Below are 21,563 nucleotides of genomic sequence, written 5' to 3'. Positions count from 1 at the left end.
ATGTCAGACAAAAAGAACGTCCACATAACAGGAAGACATGACATTTTCATCTTTATCAGAGAAGTTACACATGCCGAGATTTTTGGTGAAACGTGCTGGGTGATAAAAATGGAGGAGTGACAATGACAGGTTTCTCAGAGAGTTTATTCTAAGCAGTGTTAAGAATGCTGGTGATCTTTGAAACTGAACAATGTGTCATCAGGCAATACAACCATGTGACAACTGTGCATCACACACAGATACTTTAGTGTTACTAAATTCAACATGAGCCCAGTTTGTGAGGGGATGAGAACCATTGCTTTCAGTTGTAATCACAGGCTACATGTTCAGTGCTAATAACAAATAATTTTGCTTATTTCATTTATATAAAGCATGGAATTTTTTTGATACAGGCAACATATTAGTTTAACATGCAGAAGTTTCTGCTTTACCACTTTTCTTTGGCATTGCCAGAGGTTTGAGGTTTTTTTCATTGACTGAAGCCAATTATTTCCAGTCCATGACCACTTTAAACCATGCAAAAATGGATTTAAGGTAAGAGGAATTCTTTGGAAGCTGCTATCAAAATGTCTTCTTTTTAAGATAAATTTACTTCATATGAATGTTGTCAATATTAAATCCACGTAATTTAAAGCAACTTTACATTGATGTGATGGACGTGTCAGATCTTTAGTCAGATCACTGCATGCAAGATGTGAGAAGGTGTGTTAATTTAATCAATGCCAGCCAAGGCTGTAGAATACATACCAAGTGATTTTACATGCAGGAAAGGAGGAGTTATGGAAATGAAACAAATAAAAAAGGCAAAATATTGCAAAACAAAATATTTTATTAGATGAAAACCAAACTATATGCAATTTATATTAGCTATATTACATATTTATAAACATTAGTGAGCATTCTCTCCAAAATATATTAAGGCAGTGGCATCAATTTCATTACCCCAAGATACAACATTTAAAAAATAGATACCTAAGTGGCTTCCCTTAAACATGCACCAGACATCAGTAATCTTTACAGGAATTTCAGCTTGGGTTCAAACATAATTTCTGCTCCATTTGAGAGTTTGCAACAGAGAGAATCTCTTACTTCAAGCTCTAGCACTCTGAATTCTAACAGCTCATTCTGGTCTTTTGCATCTTGCATCTCATTCTTCAGCTGATGCTCTTCTTGTTCCATTCTGTAAATCTGTGAGACAAACACAACATGGTAGCACCCTGGAAGCACTAGAAAAAATACTGCTTACAGTAGTAAGCAGGGGTTTAGACAAAACTGTTAATTATTTCCATTTTTCATTACACATCAGGCTGTGTCATAGAGATAAAAAGGAACATCACATCAGAAAGTATTTCTGAGAACTGTCAGCAGAAAATGGTCAATGTTCTCTTAGAGTAATAATCTGGAAGTAGCATAAAAGTTATATGAATATTGTATCTAAATAAGTTAAGCAGCAGAAATTTTCTTTTAAAATCCAGCAAATGGAACTGAATTACATTAACATTTGGGTAGACTGTTCACATTGTCTCTGCCTATTTAGACATCTAATTTTTTACAGTATATAAAAGACAATAATGGTGTGGTTTTAATGACTACTTTTTAATTTGCCAGAATTTTGCCTTGGGGTATTAACAATGACAAAATAGAACTCCAATACTGGCTATTAATTATGCTAACTAATAGTTTTGGTCTACTGTCTAGTTTAACTGGGTGATCCTTTTCTTTGTACAAAACTAAACACAAGTGTAACATCTGGCATAATGTACTTTAACATTTATAGTGTCCATGTAAGAGTCCAAGTAAATTAAACCTGGCTGTAGCTACTTCTAATCATGGTATTTTATTTGGTGATCCCTTTTGTATTAATATTAAGCTACTATTAACAAAATCAGTTCTCTGTCTTCCTGAGCTGACTAGCCAACCTTCCCACAACTGCCAACAAAGAACAATGGGGATGCTCAGCTCTGAGTATCTCAGACAGTTAATATAATGCACCTTAAATCAATCAGTATTACTTAATGTGTGGAAAAAGCTACAAAAATGTTGAAGGGAACAGGCAATTTTGTTAGTGGCCAGAACAGTAATAATCTTTGTGTAGGTGTGTATTTTGTTGGACACTAGAAACCTCAGTCAGCTTGGGCTGTACTGGTGGCTACCCATGTAATTCCACAATAAAAAGCAGCTTTGTTTCCTGAAGACTATAAAAGCATGTTGGTAGTTTAATCAGAGACTTTTGTTTAAATTTCTGTTTCTGGTGAGAAATAAAGCAATTTCATGCTGATTTTATAGTATTTAGTGCATTCAATTTCTTTTACGATAAAGGGCAGCAATGGTGAAAATATTCCTACATACCTTCTCTAGCAACTCCTGATTTGTCCTAATTAACAGCTGCTTTTCTTCTACCCATTTTGAATCCTGTGAGGAAAATACATAAGTTTTGTGAAAGAAGACAAATGAATGGCTACAATAATTAGATTTTAGACATCATTTTGCATTTAAGTATACAATGGTCACACATTGAAAAATAAAGCCATCATAAATGTTTCGAGGGTGTACAGCATTTTATACTACAGTGAAAATAAAAATTCTTTCCTGTAGCAGTCTTTTGTTTCCTGTATGTTTCAGCTAGCATGTACTTTAAAATCTTTACATGTAGCAATTGTGGGTTACCACAGTTATATGCTTTATGTCATTTTTAAAACATTTATTTACTCAGCTGAACTCATAACGATTGCTTTCCATTGCAAAGGTTTGGAAACTTGCTTGCAAAGTCATCCCATTTTAAGTAGTGCAATACAAATTCAAAGGGAGAAAGGGATGAAAATGCTTTTATTACCCCAAATGACCAAAAAGAAGCTTCAGCAATATAAAGTTAATCACCCTCTGCTAAAAATCTGAGAATCTGGATAATACATAGTGTTTGTGACAAGAAATTCAAGGCTGTGGAGGAAGGGAAGTGATGCAAGACATTGTATATTCCATTTGGAAACTGTATTTCCAATTAATCACTTATTCCAAAACACATCTTTCCTTTTAGGATTTCCCATGGCTTCAAAAGGCCTCATAAAATATCCTTTTAAAGATCCAAGCTACAAAAACTCATGGCCAGCCATAGCTGGACATTCAGATTTGATGGATTATAACAGCTAAATTTGCTCTTGTTTTTCCTACAGAGAAATCTATTTACATAACCTTGTTCATGCTGCTCTAAAAAGTTTATTAGAACAATATCCAATACTTAATATGCCATACTAACTCTATATCAAATTATCTTCTAGGTTCAAAGGATGATTTATTTAAAATCTAAATGTCTTTACTAAAGTATTACGGACGAAAAATTCTTTTTCAGGAAGATATTTGCACACTGATGTTGCATAAGGAATCAATGAAATCTGGACATCCCAGCCCATCAAATATCCTCAAAATTTCAATCTAAAATATTATGATATTGAGTCCAGTTATCATTTTTTAAAACATTTTAGTTTTTCTATTTACTGTCTACTACAATTTCATGTTGTACTGTTCTCTCTCCCTTTCTCCACTCATACACAAAAATGCATTTCATGTAATAAACAGGCTCTTCATGGTTGTGATGTTATAAGAATAACATACTAAAATGAGTACTGAAAGGCATTACACTTGTCAAGAATTTTTGAGGCAAGTGAAAGAAATGTTGAAAATAAAATCTGGTATCTAGTTTAGTATCTAACTAGCATTTTTCTAAGGTCAAGGAATGAAGAATTGCATGCACAGACTTAGGGTGGATATCCCAAATCATGGATATGGTAAATGTACCCACATGGTAAGCCTCACCAGCTATATGAGACTGCAGCTTCAACTACTCCAGTTCACACAAGTAGAAAAAACACAGCAATCTGCTCTATTGATAATAAATTTCTGAATCTTTCTTGATGGAGTCCAACTACACTTTCTGAGAAAACCTGAACTCCAGCAGAATTGCATTTACACACCAGATCAGAGACAGTGAGCATTCATCCATCTGGCACATTGCATACTCCAATACTTTTAGATTTATTATTTGCCATTATTAATATGTTTTAAGAATTTCTTCACTTAATATAGAATTTCTTATGCATGCACCTCAATATACCATGCAGAAATGGATTATTAATTTTGTGTTACTTCTGGGGGAATAATGACAGGTCCAGCCAGAAGAGAGATTAACAAAAGCCATTGACAGTTACTTTGAAATTACACATAAATTGTTATAAACAAAGCTTAACATCATTTTTTAACAATAAGCTTCAAATCTCATGCTCTGAAATTGACTTCAGGAAATTTTCAGGAATAATATTCTTTTGATTCATTATTTCCTTTACAAACACACTTTAGGGACTGGCTCCCAGAATGAACATTCCACAATTATTACTAAATCATCATCACTACCGTGACATCTAAATGGCAAAGTAGTAATAAAATAACTTTTAAAAAAATCACATAGTGCACAAAGAATTCAGTTTATCATACAACAATTTATTTTGTTAACTGTAAAGACTAACAGCTCAGGAGAACCAAGCAGGTGCTAGAGCTCCCAGGAAGACATTGTGATCCCCTCTGGGGAAAGCTACTGCTCAGTGTACAAAGCAGCCCCCTAGAAACAACATCATAGTGCTCCGTGTCACATCCCTGCTCACCCTCTCAGGATTACTAAGAGATACAAAGTTGAAAATGTGGTCCTGAATCTTAAAGTGAAAACTAATTAAATTCTAATTTCCAGATACAGGTTTTTGACATAATGCTCTTGCAGAAAAATCACAGAAGTAATTTCTTACATGGGTATCCAAATTAATTTATCTTATTTACATACACAGTACTTACAATATACACTGTACAGTCAAATATCTTGTTAATGTTTTCAACTACACAGCAATTTGCTTGCCCATAACATCTTTCTTATTAATAAATCAAAATAGCAGCAGTAGATGCTTGGGACGTCTTTGGTTTCATTTATTCTTCCAGAAATTCAGTGGGCCATCATTTTTAGGTTGATAATATATTTTCAATTTTTAGTACTATTGTATTTACATGAAATTCACTAAGCAAATTGCAATTTGTGTGGAAGCTAGCATAAATAATTTTTGTCCTTAATTTGAATTTGGTCCCCAAACCTTTGCATTGATACAGAATCTTATAGAAAATTTTAATTACAGAGAATAAACCATAAAATAGTGTTATCATTCATTTGGCATTATATGTAAGTTGTGTCAACTGCTACAGGACCATCAGTCTATGAAATGTATATCTATAGCTAGCTCTATCTTATTACTATAAGCTACCTGCAAACTTAAATTCTTATTTCAAACAATAAAGCATAAAATAACATCTCCCCAATTTCTACTGTGTGTTCTAGCAGTCACACAACTGAACAACTTGCAAATGCATGCTCATAACTCTTAATCAGACTTTCTAAGGGCCCTAGACAATATTAATTATGCATCAGGAGACACATCTTTGGTGAGTATTTACATATACTATATATACTGAAGCACGAGGCCTGATTTTACTTTGTGCGATGGTTTGGGAATCTGAAAGCAACTGGGCTCTCTGAGACTTTAAACCCAGGACAGAAACACCACAAGAGGCTTCCATTAACCTGCCAGGCTCAGTGTTCATGTCTCTAGTGTGTCTAGAAGTTGGGGTTTTTAAATTTTTTTTAAATTCTTTTCTTTGGTACACACCAAAAATATTCTCCAGTAGAAATATACTATTTATTTTATTAGAATTTATAACAAATACTAACAAAATTGAAAAGAGGAGAAAGGCCTTCACCAAATGACAACAGGAACAGAATGTGCATGCACCTATGGTTATTTTGATACTATCCTTTAGTGTATTATGTGTTAGAAAATGAGTGTGTAATGACATTTTCTTAGACTGCACAGTCCTTTCCTTTATTTAAGTGATGTAATGCTGCAGTAGCAATTAAGCTGCATCATTCACACCAACACCCCAGTAAGCAACGAAGATGGCAAGGGCACCACTGCATGCAACGGAGAACATGATGTGGTAGAGCACATGAAGAGAGCCTTTTACCTGTCCCTTCTCAATCAGAGCTTTCTCCAGGTCCTCAATTTTTGCCTGACACCTGAGAAGATCAGCTTGCAGTTGTTCACGAGTCTGGGGGGGGAAGAGGGGGGAGGAGGGGAAGGAGAAATCAAAAGTAAATATATTTTCGACTATTTTATGGGCTGTTCTGTTTTTTTCTGTCCTGAAAAAACTATTTTAATGTATTTCATTAAAATGGTTACTTTTGTGTTTATGTTACACAATATTTGAAGCTGCCAGTTTAACAGGATTTTTCCTTCCTAGCCTTAAAAGATGTTAACATCCCATATTCAGTGACAAAATTCTTACCAGGGGAAGAAAAAAATAAATTTAGAAACTGAAAGAGCTCTAAGAAATTATTTATAAACTTTAGTAACTTGAGGCAATTGGGGGAAAAGGGACAAGAGTGAAAGAGGATTGCATTAAACACTGAAGAAGGCCTTTAGGTAAATGAAATACATTGACCAAAACAATTCACATATCCCATAAACAGCATATGCTGGTCAGTTTTCCTCATTTGCACGATCACTACACTCACCACTACTCTACAGTGGGTATTGCCCCCTAAGTCCAGTGATGCCCTAAAAGGCACTGGATCATACAAGATACTAAGCAAAAAAGGACATAAACCACATGCTTCTGGAGTCCCTTGGCCACTGAAGCTCCTTGACCTACCACAAGTATTTTTTCCACCCTACCTCAGGTATTTTTTCACCCAAGCACTTTAAATATTCCTACAGGGATGTTTTTCCTGCATCTTTGCATCCTTGGGTCTTTGCTTACCTTAAGCTTCATCTAAAAGTAATAGGAAATGTTCATCCCACCAAAATAAACTATGCAAAAAGCTACTTTATGACTCACTCAAGAGATGGATTTACAGGCATGTACCAAAAAAACCCCAAAATTCCATTAAAAAGAAATAGCAACAATTTACAAGTCTACAAAAAGTAGTGTATAAATGCCTGCAAAATAAAATTTAAAAAACCCCATGAAGGCAAAGAAAATATATAATGGCCTCTCATAATCAGCAAATAGATGAGAAAATATATAATGGCCTCTCATAACTGGCAAATTGATGTCTGCCCCTGAAATCCTTTTTTAACAGTAGATGGATTTATGCCCCCCATCCTAATTCTATCTTCAGAAGTGATCTTCAAAGTCTTTATAGCTTTCCTTGGCTAAGGGTCCTACTTAAAAACAGAGTCAGCACTGCCTAGGCTTTTGTAAGATGCTAAGAAATCTAACAAATAAAGCCATAAAGCAGTAATTTTACTATTATAAGAACTATAATTCACAGGAAAAAATTTTTAAAAAGTGTAGGTTGGTTGAGTCCTTTCCCACCAGTAATTTTTAAACACATTAAAATAATTTTTCTTCTGCATTTGTAGCAACACACTGCAGTGGCACAGTACAGTGGCCACACGTAGCAAGGCTGTAACATGAAATAACCACAGTACTTAATATGTTTCTCCATTTTTGGGGTTTGGGGAAGTTGTAGAGTGAAGAAAGTCAGGGGTTTTTTAATTGCCAGCTCATGTTCAACTTGGTGTCCACCAGGAGCCCCCACTTCCTGGTGTGCAAAACTGCTTTCCAGTGAGCCAGCACCAAGAGTTGGGTCCGATTTTTGATTCAGATTTGGGAGATTTTTAATGTATGATGGAAGTACCTTTGCCCCTGTAACAACCTGTTACAGGGTTACCTGTGATTCATTTAAAATCCATCATGTCGCTATCCAAATTGCAGGTTCAAATGGGTTATCATTCTCATAGCATAGAAATCTTTAATATATTATACATGCTAAAATAAAGTATAATGACATCTTTGATCCAATTGCACCAGATGAATCTAAATTATCACCTTACTTATGGCATCCTCTAATCCTCAAAACCATTGGGCTTTGCATTTCACTGACCTGCAAAGATACCTCTTGCTATTACAAATTGTTTCAGCTTTCTCTCTTCTTTCAGAGTTAAAAAAATTTCAGAGTTAAAAAATTACCCTTGCTTCTCTCTCTGCATCCAGGGTTCCACCAACTTGTTCTTGGAGCAATGCATATGCTCTTTGCAAAGCTTGATACTCTCTCGTTAGCTGGCAAAACCTGAGTTCAGCTTCTTCTTTAGGCGTGCTCTTAATGAAAAGGGGGGAAAAGGTGGGTTAGTATAAATATTTTTAATAATGGGTTTGTCTGTACAGAAGACAGACTCACAAACAGGCAACACAACTCATACTAAGTCTCAAAATTTAATAAAGGTATAAAATCCTAAAACAAGTGGAAAGGAAAGGGAGGAAGGATGATGAGTAACTGTGTCTACCACACAATTTAAGAACAGTGTAAGTTGCCATGTAAGACTGCAATGTACAGAAATGGGAAAACTGTCTGGGAAAAGATGAGAGGAAACAGTTTTGTACAACACTGTCTTCAGCAACTCCAGAGCCAGAGGGGTCTCAGAAGGTATTTCTTCTATTTCTCATGCAGTCCACCCTTCCCTCCTTACACTTGCTCTCTACAATGCCAGGGTAAAGCACAGAAGTTACATTTCAAAATTATTTCAAAGATATTTTCTTAAATTTATTCTTTTAATACGAAGTATTTTCAAAGTCTTTATTTTCTTTGAATTTTGAGCCACTAACTTTAACCCTTATAAGGTCTTTCGTATACTGCTGAGGACAAGAAATGTCCTTTGCTTTAATTAATTGTTGCTCCAGGAACTTGAGTTCTAAGAAGAGATTACAATGTTATTAGACACTAAACCTAGGAAAAAAAAGGAAGCTTCTTCTGAGTATTAATTCTTGGTAGTGAACAAGAAAGAAAGATGAAAAAGAGCATCTAATTCATGCTTTGTGCTCACGCACGCCATCTTCCAAAGTAGGCCAGCAGCAGTGTGCATCACAGAGCTGAGACAAACCTTGTCACTGGCTATTTGCTACCTATGATCATTTAAGCCTTCATGCATTGCAAAGGACTCTCTGAGTATTGTGAGCAAAGAAAGAAAATCCTGGTTGTATCAAAACAGTCAAATAAATTATGAGGTTGTAAGGTAAATTATTGTCTAGTAAGCGTTGACTACTGGCAAAGCAATATGCATATTCATTTTCTTATGACTAATAAAGAGTTTGAGGAAAAAAAGTTATTTCTCACACCAATATCTGCCAAATCTGTTGGGCAGAATATTATCTTACTAATTTTATTGCAAAGTGTATATGTCACCAGACTTGAAAAAAACCCAGAGGAATTCTCTGCCAAATTTTTCACAGTTCATGTGGTACAATAGCTGAAAGTTTGTTTTTCTTCAAGAAGTAGAAAGAAGAATGAATTAGTTACCACTTACATCTTCCAAATCTTCTTCTGGTGTTGCAGGTGTCCTGTCTGTTTTATCTGTGTTGTATGAAGTTACAGATGAAGTTTCTGAATCAAGAGATTCTTCATCAAATCCAAAAAATGTCTCCACAACATGCCTCTGAAAAATTAGGGTTTTTTTAGCAGGTAGAAAAACAGATGAAAAGCCCCAGTGACCCAGTAAGCAGTAACCAAGGTCTTCTCTGATGATTATTTCAACATCATTTGTGGAAGAATCTCCAAGAAAAGAACTGGACATAGAACAGAGATGAGGTAAAATACACATAGAATAATGCTTTAGAAAAGTGTAAAACCTAATTACCAACATCACACAAGTCCTTATAAGATTCACAGTAGAGTAATCCAATATCTATTCAGAAGAAAGTAAGCCAGTATAATGCAACATATAAGATGTGCAGCCAAAAGGAAAAAAAGTATTCTGGAGACCAAGGTTGAACAAATTCAATTGCTCATAATAATTGCAAAAAGAAAAAAAAAAATCCTGTTTTGGAAAACCCTACTTAAAAGTATAAATTAATGCTTACCATTTATTTTTTTCAATATCATCATTCTATTTTTTTTTTAAGTTTGCTCCAATACTATGCCTAACCAAAAAGATGTGTCTAGGGAAAAGCAGCATTGCCCTGCAGATTTAAAAATTTTTATACAACATTATCAATGAAATGCATGCTTAGATAAAATTAGATAAAATTAGTAGCTAGTGGAAAGGAGTACAATATCAGTTGTGAAAAATTTGATTTTTTATAGAAACACAGTCACAGAAAGCAGCAAATTTCCATGGAAATTAAACTGTTAAAAAATAATTTGTTTATAAATTCAACTAGAAAATAAGGTTTTTAAGTGTTATTAATCAATAGAAAGCATAACTTCTTACACAACACAAGTATTTTAATAATCCAACACGATTTCAGACAAGCAAGAAAACTGAGAATATTTTTTAAAAGGGTGTTGCTGAAAAATGGATTCAGGTTATGAAGAACCCTAGACAGAGAGGGTAGTGGAGAGAGGTGGCTGTAAGAAGATGAAGAAAGATCTCTACATGTTTTGCCACTTCTTGATACTGAAGCACAGATCCTGATGACACAGTTTGCTGTTTGGGTTTTTTTTCAAATTCGTATCAGAGGTTGTCTGTGAGAAGATAATAGCTTGTTCATTAAAATAGCCGTAAGGATTAAAAAAGTTATCAGTTGCTATTAATTCCAAGCATCATGAATCCTACATTTCAGCAAAGGATTGTGATCAATCAATTTAATTCAAGATACTGAAAAGTTTTAGCTATAATGCCCTGTCTCATGATGATTTCTAAATATTTATCTTTCCTTGCAGTTTTCCAGACTTAGCTAACCTTAGAGATTTCTTTCCAGTATACCTATATAAGTATGGTCTTCTCTCTCTCACAAAGTCCTAATGCTCACTATGTTCTTTTGGTTCAGCACAGCTCTCATCAGCAGTCAAAATACTCTGTTTTGATTTAAGAGGTACCAAAAATCAAGCCTGTAGGTGTGACTTTCTGCCTGCATGCATGACACTATGTGCTCCATTTACAGTCTGCAGCCCTGGTCACCATGGTCCACCAGGTCACAACCTCATCACTCATAAGCTGAACAAGTCCATAATAGTTTCACAGTACAGCTAATTCCACTCAAACTGCCAAAGACAGCTCCCAGGTCATGTCCTGAATCACTCAACTGCTTCACTAAAGAAGATCCCTTCAAACAGTACTTAAAAACTTTCATTCAGAAACCCAAAAAGCCATATCTTTTCTAAACACACTATGTTTATCCATATGCATGCAGATAAATATGATGCAGCACAAAAGGCAAAGAGCTTCCAAACAACCCGGAGAAACAACTTTAGTTTTGCAAGCTACTAGACCACTACTTTGTGAATTCATAAGATCACAGTTATAGTGCCACAGTGCTGGAAAGACATTACTCTTTCCTCACTTGCTCAGGAAGCACTGTGATGTTCCACCAGGCAGAGCTATGTCCAAGGTGCTTAAGACAAACAGTTCCCTGGAATGATCTAATCCTTTCCTCCAGCATTCACCAGTTCACCCTTCTGCCCTACTTAACAAAACAAAGGGCACAAGGAATAGGTTTAAGCTCTTTTCTAAAAATACAAAGACTTATCCAGAAAGCTAATGTATTTACTCTCACTTGAATCAAAACCATTTCAGACTTCTCTTCTGTAAGTACAAAGGTTTACCAGGAAACACAAGGGGTCATGAGTCCTTGGGAGATGGCCCATCCATCCCATGGCTTTCCTCCCCCACTGAATACTGGTTGCAGCTTGCAACCAAGTAACAGTAATACTACAAATAAATACTGGAAGTTGAAAATAGAGCTAAAGAAATGCTGCTACTTCAAGTTGTAAGGAAGACAAATTTACAATCTGAGTAGCCAGCTCAACTCACTTTCCTGACTCCCAACTGATCTGAAGATACAGTTTCATCAACAAGAAGATACATTTTATGGAGGACAAGAAGATGGTGGCAGGTAAAGAGTCACGTCTTGACTTTGCAAAGGCTGGCAGAAGGGACTTTTAAAAGATGGAGAACAAATCTCCAATTTATGATCAAATGGCACAGAGATCACAGTACCACAAGGGTCAGCAGCAGCTTAACTGGAAGTGACAATAACACCTACCTACCTATGGGATTTTTTTCCTACATCTCTGCTGTACAGTCACTTTTAGGTAACCCAGGTCAAATGCATGTCTTCCTTTAACCCTGCATGCACACACTCACTCATGCCACTTCAAGAAATGAAAATACATTAGCAAAACCACAGTGATTTTGATTTTGCAAAAAGGTGTATAGGCTGGAGAAAATACTTAAAGCAATGTCATTATTGTGAAAAATAATTTGAACATTTCACTAGTACCAAAAGTAGAGGAAAAATATATACATATCAATAAATAAACCACTTGATTATAGGATATGAGGGAATTCTGAAAAAACCCCTTAGTATTTCCCATCACACTAAAAATCCCCAACACTTAAAGGAGATTTAGAAGTCAAAAACTTTTAAATGCTATAAAGACTGCCTGTAATATTTGGGATTTACAAGTGAACCATTTCTTTTTAAAACTCCTTCCTTTTTAGAAAAGCTGTATATTTATAATTTTGTGGAGCAAATCCATTCCATGGCAATAGAGGTAAAGTATTTAATTATTGTATATTACCTGCACATGTATGAATTGCTTCATGACATAATTAAAAAATAGCTAGTTTTATTGTTGATCATCTGGTATCTGAAACAACCAACTATGAGAACTGATTCACAGCAAAACCAAAACAAATTAATTCACAAGGGAACAGCTGTAGAGAGGGAAAAAAAAAATTTAAAAATACTCAAAAGAAAGACATGTGAGTCATAAAGTTGTAGATAAACACTGTAAAATAATAAAGCGTCAATAAATATATCAGCTCCAAGGGAGATTCCATGCATGCCTCAAAAGCTGAACCACAATAGTTTCTGAAAAGTATACAGAAATGCACAATACTCACTGGATTTTTGTAACTATATAAATTATGTTTATTCAAGTTTCATTCAACTTCTTTTTAAAAATGGCAACATTCTCAATTAGCAACTTAGAGATTGCTTTATATTTGTTTGCACATTTCTTATTTCTAAATCACAACTTCTTAACTGAGAAAATAGTAAATTGCATGTAAATTGCAGAAAAATTCTGATTTTAATTCCAATTTCGACTGACTACTGCCATGCATTTAAAAGCATGTATTTTTCATGTGGATTTATAGCCATGTTTTCATATAATTTTAAAGTAAAATTATGCATTAGGTCTTTGTAACTCAAGTATTAATCCTTCTACTGAATTATGATGCTCAGTAAACATCAAAGTTTTGACTACTATAAATCAATAGTGACACACAAACTACATTATATGCAAATTTCAATATAATCTGATTTCTCTGTTGCTAAAGGAGTTTCATTTTACATTTAAATATCTCATTTGAAGGGATCTAATCAAACATGACGAAAATGATCCAAGATATATTTCCTTGTAATGCAATTAGATGTGCTCATCGGTAACTTCTTACCTTCATGCTTATATGTCATTTCTTGGCAGCCAGAAAAATACAGGCACACCAAAGCACAGAGGCAGAGAAAAAAAGAAAAATATAAAACAAGAAATATGAACTCCATGACACCAGTGTGCAGGCTTTCCACTACTGCAAATACAGTTCATTTATTAAAATTTTAAAAAAGGAACAATTCATAGAGTCCTGCAGTTACCAAATAAGCTGGGTAAATCTGTCTTATTTCAAATGCATGACTCCATCCAACATGGAATGAATGTAACGCCATTCCACATGTCAAAAATAAACAAAGTATAAAAAAAATACTGCTTCTGAAGTTTCTTGGTTATTTCAAAACAAAAATTTTAAAAAATAATTTAAAAAGCACCTTGGAGAAAATCCGGTACCTGACTATACAGAGTCACCAATCACTCTGAAGACCTTGCCAGCACAGAGGTTATAAAGCCCACCCCACTTTGCTGCTCCTTTCCTCAGGGAGCCCGAACCAGTTGCCGGCATTGTTCCATGGACTCCTTGGGATTTAAAAGAGTGCTCAGTGAAAGCTACAGTAGCAACAGTAACCTAGTGCACCTACAGAGCTCCAGAAATAACACTGATAGCTAATCACAAAACCAAGAAATATAGAATTTTCAGAAGCTTCTCAGTTGAACTGATGTTCAGGGCTGTAAAGGCTACTGGCAGATCATTCACACAAGATGTCTTAAAGATGGTGAAAGGCATTCCATGGATTCTGTTCCAGATAACACAAACAACCGTCAGGAAAATACTCATTAGAAAACAACCACAGAGTCATTAGAAAACAACCACAGACTCTCTGCAGTCAGGCCATCTCAGGAATGAAGGAAGCTGGAGTCTAAAAGCATCCATTTAGGAAAATCTGCAACAAATGAGTGTAAATCTTCACCCTGGCACCACACTCCTCATTATTTGAACAAAAAACAATCATTCTATACCTTCCACAATGAGCTTATCTGACCACTTTTATGAAACCTTATTCTCGTGAGTTATTTTCTCTTTCACTTTGTCACAGGGAATGGGACACATCTAAAAACAGATACAACTCCACCAGCCAAACTTGTTAGTTCACTGTGTTAATCCTAATTTTACATTTAACAAACCTTAGAAAAGCAGAACCAAAGACTTAGATCAGAAATTTCTTTTTCCAAGGACAGGTTAACATATAATTTCACTACTATTCCATAAAGATGATATAATCTGTATGAGGTAAAAATCTTGCACAGATTACACAGAAATACACTTATGCTGTGCATGTCCACATATAAAACAACTCATCTGTGGAGAAAACCAGGCAATTTTAGGCCAAAACTCATATGTCCTATTTAGATATCTACTTCCAACAACTTAATGTTACCACTCTGTCCAGAGAGAGATGTCTGTATCTTATGTCCATTACTGACATCTAATCGACATTTGCAACACTCGGTTAAATAAATTCTACAATTTCCTTCTGGATTCTTGATATAGGCTGTAAAAACAGAGATGATGAAATGGCAAAATCCCAACTCATGTGAGTAAGCCACCCATTCCACATAGATTGTTTAAATTAAAAACTGTTGGAAAACTGTGGGAAACACAGCTTCCTTTGAGGATTTTGATCCTCACAGGATCACACAGGTGGCCTGGAAGGCAATCAGCCTGTGTGCCAGGACTGGGTTTTCGGAAGTTAATACCAGCTGCAGTTAAACTGTGAGTCAACATTGCATATAAAAGTAAATAGTCTACAGGTTTATCTACTGGCAGGTAATGGTACAGTAGTATTACTGATTGCTTCTTTCACTCCTTAAGGAATTAGCTCATTTAGAAAGTTTAAATACAGCTATATGTTAACTATATTAACTAGTGTATATATATATGGTGTAGCTACTATAGTACATAAGATCCCATTCACTCTCCTCTCATAGCCTTCTCTTTTTTCACTTGTTTTTGTTTTATGGTCCTGCTTTTCCTTTCAGGACATAGCATCAGATAGAATTTCAAATGGTCACTACAGCCATTGAAGAGCTAATGGACAGGGGATGGAATAATTGTAGCAGAAATGTCTGCTACTGATTAATTTGTTCTTTCTGATGTATCTTTTATACCCTAAATAAGAAGCACACCCCTACTAACTCTGCTGCCCATATGCATACAATTCTTGCAGTGTACTCTGCAGAATTGCACTCTAAGAAAACAGAAAACAGCATTGCCACAAAATTTTTTGTGTTATCATGCCCATTCTCTCCAATCCTCATGTTTTTCAACTCCTGCTTTGGTTGATAAGGAAGAGATAAGAAGGGATCACAAAAGCATCAGGTTCCTCAAGACAAAATAAGAAAGGTACAGCACCTTCATCAGCTGAAGTTCTACAAACACAGAGCATTTTCAAGACATAAATGCATATTTATTCCGTTTTCATCCTACAGAAATTCTCATCACCAGTTAGCAACACCTAAAAATTTACTTAGCTAGTTTTGTTTCATTATAAATTTTACAATTTAGCAAATGATCTTACACATTTGACTAACAGTCAGATAAAGGCTAATAATTAGAGAAAACTGTTAAAAGTACAGTATAAGTTACATACATATATATATATTTACTTTTTTTTGCATTCTTTTTTTAAAGTTGCTCTCAAAACACAAATTTCCAGTTACACTATATCAAGAAAGAATGGTTGCTGCAAATATATTTGGCAGGATCTATTGTTACTTCTGATTTTTTTTTTCCTATGTAAAAGACACATCATTATTAGAAACAGAATTTGAAGAAACTACCAGTGAAATAGAGAGTTACAAAGGATAAATTTTTCAGAATATAGGCATTAGAGCACAGAGTAATAAAAAAAGCACCACTTGGAGGTTACCAGGAATAGATTATGCAGAACACACTGACACAAGGCACCCATTTATGACAGAATACATCTTAAGCTACTATATCGATGATAATGATAGCTCCACTCTTCATTTCCATTTTTTCCCTCTTACTCCATTTCCCACCTCCCACACATATGCTCCAGGCTGCTAATGTTCAACTTCACAAAAAACATTATTCAGCAAATTACTTTTAGCACGTTACAAGAAACTTTAAGGGTACTTTCTGAAGCAAAACTTCTCCGTTTTTATAATCTGAATTTTTGTCTTGAGCCTTGTATTCCAAAACAGAGAAATTATTAACACATAACAGTTGGAATTGTCTTATTCATCACGTACAGAACCATTATTTCAGTAACATCCCCAGCATGATTTATTCTTTAATTGTGATTTAGCTCTATGTTGGTACAAGTAGTTTAAAGGGGGTATATTCTTTGAAACAGGGTGAATATTTGTCCTTTGAAATCACAGTTGTTTCAAGCCATTAAATCATTATGCCTCGAGCCACTTGAATATTTAGGCTACAGTGGCTAAAAGTGTAATTTTATTGTTTATTTAAAACAAACCCCAAAACAACATCACTTGTCTGAAGTACAAAACTCTTGAATTACCTTAAAAAATGAAGCACTCACCAGAGTAAGCAGAAGAATTATATGGATTTTTCTCATTAAGCAGAGCTTTAAATTCAGGCAGTATTTGAAACAGGTGTTGTTCACAGCAACAGAAATGCACGAAAAACCGAAGGTTTGCTCACCTTTGGAGGCTTCAGACTTTTCCTCCTCTGTTTTTTAGACCGCAATAACCGTTCTCTTTCCTAGAAGGAAAGAGAACATTTTGGTATGGGTTTGTTTTAAAACTATACTTAGATATGTCTAACACAGAGAAATATCATTAACATTTTCTTTAAGCCTCTGGTAAAGCTAACATGATGTCTTTATCCTTTATAACACCATGTTACACCACACTGTACTGCAGCTTTATGCCTTTAGCAAACAAACCTTCAGCCACGTACTTCACGCATTTGATGGGAAGTTGGCAAGAAAAGGCTTTGTTAAATACTGAGCACAGATCTCTGACAGTTCTTTTGACTCTTTTACCAAAATGCTCACTATGGAATCAGAATTCAGAGTGTCACTCCAGTGTTCAACCATCCTGAAGAAGCAGGTCGGTAGCCAAAAATTAGTCCAGTCTTAGTAATTAAAAGTTATTGTATCAGATATATTCTGATATACAAGCATGCATATGCAGATACTGTTTTACATCTGACTTATTCTTGTAGGGCAAAAGTCGCAAATCCAAAGGCACTCAGTCTCAGTCAACTTAGTTGCTGTCTTTTTTCTACTCCAGTTTTGGTGCAAGATCACAATAAACTATACCATAACATGAAGAGGTCATGACTGCAAATGCAAGATTTATGTTCGTCTAAATCCAAGAATACTGCCTCAAATTCCAAAGGAGAAGAGGAGGAAGAGAAGGTAAAAAAATGTGAAGGAGAAAGCAAAAAAACCCCAACAACACAGGAGGCAGGTGCTCTGTCTTCTTGTTTTTTTCTGATTCTTTCCTTAGCTCTGCATCTTTGTTTGCAGCACCTCTATTTTTAAAAGACAGATTGCAGTTCCAAGTGCTTCTTTAGCAGTTATTGCTCACTGCATGGTATTATTCTATTCAGTTATTTGCTTTGCATACAGTTCAGAAACTGGAAACATAGGAAGCTCACAGCAGAAATCACAACAAAATTATTTATCAGCACATTGTTCCATGAAATGTTTTGGAAAATGCAAAATAACTGAGAGAAGTACAACTTACACAGCACCTTAAATACATGTGGTATGAAAAATAAGGAAAAGTAATGACTGCCAAGGTAGAATGGTGCAGGTATTTCAAGCTGCAGAATAATGTAACATTTTAAGCTAAAAAAACAGACAGTTGAACTTTATACTGTTAAAGAAGAGTGCTCTCTTCTCAGATGCCCACTTAAGGCACAATTCCTGCATTAAGTGGGGTATTCTGCCTCCCAAGCAGGCATCCAAACAAATGCAGTGCAGAAGGAACAAACACTTCCAAAATCCCAATCCTTCCTGTTTCTAGTCTTGTTTGTAAGAAGACTGCTTAATTTACTGCCTCAATATAAATCAAGCTACCAGAACAATAATAATGCCAATTAAAAGCCACTAGCATCTTTTGCAGTCATCTGAGTTTACCTTGACAGCTTTCCTTTTAAGAACTGACCAGAACACCCTGTTGTGAGAAGAGTCATGTTGACAAGGTTTCAACAGCATCAAAGATACCCTACAGATGACACTGTTAATCAGTGTTAATCATCACTGTTAATCAGACAACCCTACTGCCTAAGACTACTGCTCTTATTTCCATGTATCATACTGGTCTCAGCTGGAGTTAAGCTGATGATTTTTATATTAATCAGATATGGGACACAGAGGTCATTCTTGGTAACTATGATACTTTTGTAGTCTGTAGAGGTGTGGTTTGGGCCAGAAAAGAGAGCTCAAAAGCAACAGTGTGCAGAATTCCACTGCACTCACATAGAAGGCAAAGGCTCAGTTAGTTTGTGCCGGAACCAAAGAAGTTTCCTAGTTAAAAATTTAAATAATTTCTGCAAGTGGAATAGTATCTGTAAGTAGGAAACAAAGCAAAAATGAAACAATATTTTAAAATATTTATTTATTTTACTTTCACACTAAACACAAGTTAATATTATTTGACCAAAGTCAGGATACAATATATTTCCTCATATCACTAGCTGAAACAGTAAAAAGAGAGTCCTTTCACACCCACTTTGCACTGAAATATAAGAGAGGTTTTATCTGCCATATACTGCACATCTAATGTCATATCACCATCCCTACCTATGCAGTTTTATTTGGAAGCTAAAGCAGCATCACTCTGTGGACCAGACCCTACATCATAACATCTGAGTAAAATCCTACTGCTTGTAACACTGTGACACTGGAGAGTGCACACAGACATCAAACTTTGGCACTGATTTCAGAGAAAAATCCTGGGTCAAAATCTCAGAGGAAAGGCCAGGAACTGAGACAATGTTCCACATACAGCAATAACAGACCTTCTTGTTTTTCCTTTTTAGAGCTTCTCTTTTTATTTTCAATGATGTATCCAATTGTTTAATTTTCTATTTGGACAGAAGGCTCTTAAATTTTTTTACCATTTGTAGCAGTCAGTAGTGCCATTTGAGATGTCTGAGTCTGCCTGAGTTCCAGATGCTGCTCCAGAATGGCAAGGGTCTCTCAGAGATTATGTGTAATTTCTGCCAGCACCAGAAGGGTTTATCACAAATTGCACTAAATAGCACTAAACACCTCTAACACAACTTGAAAGACTCCTCATCAAACACAACTTGAAGGGTTCCTGATCAAACACTGCAAATATCCATGAGCATCACCTTCAGAAGCCTTTGGAGTCAGAGGACAGCAGCTGTGCAATTCTAATCCTAACCCATGCTGCCACCTTTGCTTTGATGAACCACACAGAGTTCTCCCCATCTTGTTTAAATACAGCTTGTACAGCCAGCTCAGCTAGAGACGCTTAGCCAGGTGAAATTAACAACACCATGTTTCCTTCCTTTAGGAGAACTTCTAGATCAGGGGAGTGCTTGGGTTTTCATCCAATACATTTTAGTCATGAAGTTTTGGAAAGTCTCCTTTACTCAAGTTCCTCATTTGTTGACAGCCAGTTTTCTAAGTAAGGCTGATGATGCACTTTTTTTCACAAGCAGCTCATAATAGGTAAATATTTTTAATACAAAGATTCATACACATTCCAAAAAAATTCATTCACTACCTGAGAAAAAACAAAAACCCTTTGACACCAAAGAAGTATTTCTATATCACTAGTACAACTGGAGTTAAAACATTCCTCTCAAATCTTTAGCTTGCCTATAGATGTGTGTGCATGCACATGTGTATACCAGTCATAAACATTACCACTGTGAGATCATCAATAACATGCTGTTGTTCTTTGACTTGCAGTCTAAGGAATTCAATTTCTTGTTCCTCTCGTGTGCTGCTGAGATCATTCAAAGATGTGTGCCTCTTCAGTGCTGGTTGTGCAGATAACTTTTCTTTCTACAAAAATAAAAAACAAAGAATGTTTTAAAGTGTCTTGCTGCAACAGGAGAAAAACTCTCATGTGTGATGTAGCAACCAAGAATTCTTTTAACCCATCCACTACAACACAAGGCCTCTTTCAAACAAAAAAAACCCTCACATTCTATATGGCTCTGTGTTAATCTCTCACATAAGATATTTTAGAACAGAATCAAAGAACAGCCTGAGAAAAAAAAATTAGCAGACAAGTGAACTCAGTGATCTAGCATAGTGCATGCACTCAAATTCAGTTCTGACTTCTAATCATAAAAGCAGTATTTATTAAAGCTGATTTTTAGTCACAGCTTTTTACAGCCTGCAAAAACATTTTATCTATCTGGGCTCCTTTCTCTTAATCAGTGTGAATTGATACAACACAAAGCACATGCCACTCTGAATTTAGACTATGAGTATTCAGCTATATTGTCTGCATTTGACAGTTGCACCATCCCACTGTGGAGACTGATCTGTTTGTTAGAATAAAAGCCTCACAAACCCTTCCACCTCAAAGTAACTGTGTGCAGTGTGCTCTCATAACATGATGTTGGAGATGATTACTTACCAGAGATGGTTACTTACCAGTTCTACATTTTCCCTCGATAAATTTTTTATTTTCTCTTCCATTCTCTGGATACATTGTAACATATCATCATTTTTTTTGCTCATCCTCTTATTTTTTTCTACCAAAGGCTTCAGCTGACTTTCTGTCTCCCGAGAACGTTTCAGCTGCAAATGGCAAAGGAACAAACTTAGCTGTGCTTTAGTTTACTTTTGAAGGAAAGAAAAAATAGGTGTGTTTCTACTTGCTTTTCTTAATTCAGAAAGTTTAGCTCTTCTGCTAAATGCATCCAACATATACCACTGCTGAACTAAGAACTACAGCAGTCCAAACAAGTAAGACATAGCATTTTTATATTGTCTGCCAAAACACTAAATCTGGTCACTGTATTTTGCTCTTGGCAAACACTTACAGTGATCCATAGTGATTTTTTAATAAACTAATCTCAATATATATAAGCTTCTTATATATTATATTAATCAGATATGGGAGATTTGGGTCGTTCTGGTAACTATGATATATT

At 35.4% G+C, this 21,563-nt stretch overlaps 2 protein-coding genes and 1 long non-coding RNA gene across 8 annotated transcripts in view; 1 reads left to right on the top strand and 2 right to left on the bottom strand.

Moving 5' to 3' along the window:
• The window catches only part of LOC137473027 (uncharacterized), a 146,808-nt gene that overhangs the window by 22,466 nt on the left and 102,779 nt on the right, over positions 1-21,563 (top strand). The window lies entirely within an intron of this gene.
• The window catches only part of JAKMIP1 (janus kinase and microtubule interacting protein 1), an 88,905-nt gene that overhangs the window by 35,268 nt on the left and 32,074 nt on the right, over positions 1-21,563 (bottom strand). For all 6 annotated transcript variants that reach the window (XM_068188660.1, XM_068188661.1, XM_068188662.1 and 3 more), the window contains 8 exons: positions 21,061-21,207; positions 20,320-20,460; positions 17,112-17,171; positions 9,393-9,521; positions 8,062-8,190; positions 6,052-6,135; positions 2,350-2,412; positions 1,090-1,188 (listed from right to left, as the gene is read on the bottom strand). In XM_068188660.1, the coding sequence (XP_068044761.1) occupies positions 1,090-1,188; positions 2,350-2,412; positions 6,052-6,135; positions 8,062-8,190; positions 9,393-9,521; positions 17,112-17,171; positions 20,320-20,460; positions 21,061-21,207 (852 nt within the window). The remainder of the gene's footprint in view (positions 1-1,089; positions 1,189-2,349; positions 2,413-6,051; positions 6,136-8,061; positions 8,191-9,392; positions 9,522-17,111; positions 17,172-20,319; positions 20,461-21,060; positions 21,208-21,563) is intronic.
• LOC137473025 (uncharacterized) lies at positions 9,528-17,103 on the bottom strand. The gene has a single exon (XM_068188678.1). The coding sequence runs from the start codon at positions 13,591-13,593 to the stop codon at positions 13,414-13,416; it is 180 nt and encodes a 59-aa protein (XP_068044779.1). The 5' UTR covers positions 13,594-17,103; the 3' UTR covers positions 9,528-13,413.

The sequence above is a fragment of the Anomalospiza imberbis genome, chromosome 4 (assembly GCF_031753505.1).
Source record: "Anomalospiza imberbis isolate Cuckoo-Finch-1a 21T00152 chromosome 4, ASM3175350v1, whole genome shotgun sequence".
NCBI classification, from domain to species: domain Eukaryota; kingdom Metazoa; phylum Chordata; class Aves; order Passeriformes; family Viduidae; genus Anomalospiza; species Anomalospiza imberbis.
Note: the sequence above shows the minus strand (reverse complement) of the source record. Positions and strands in the feature narration are given on the sequence as shown.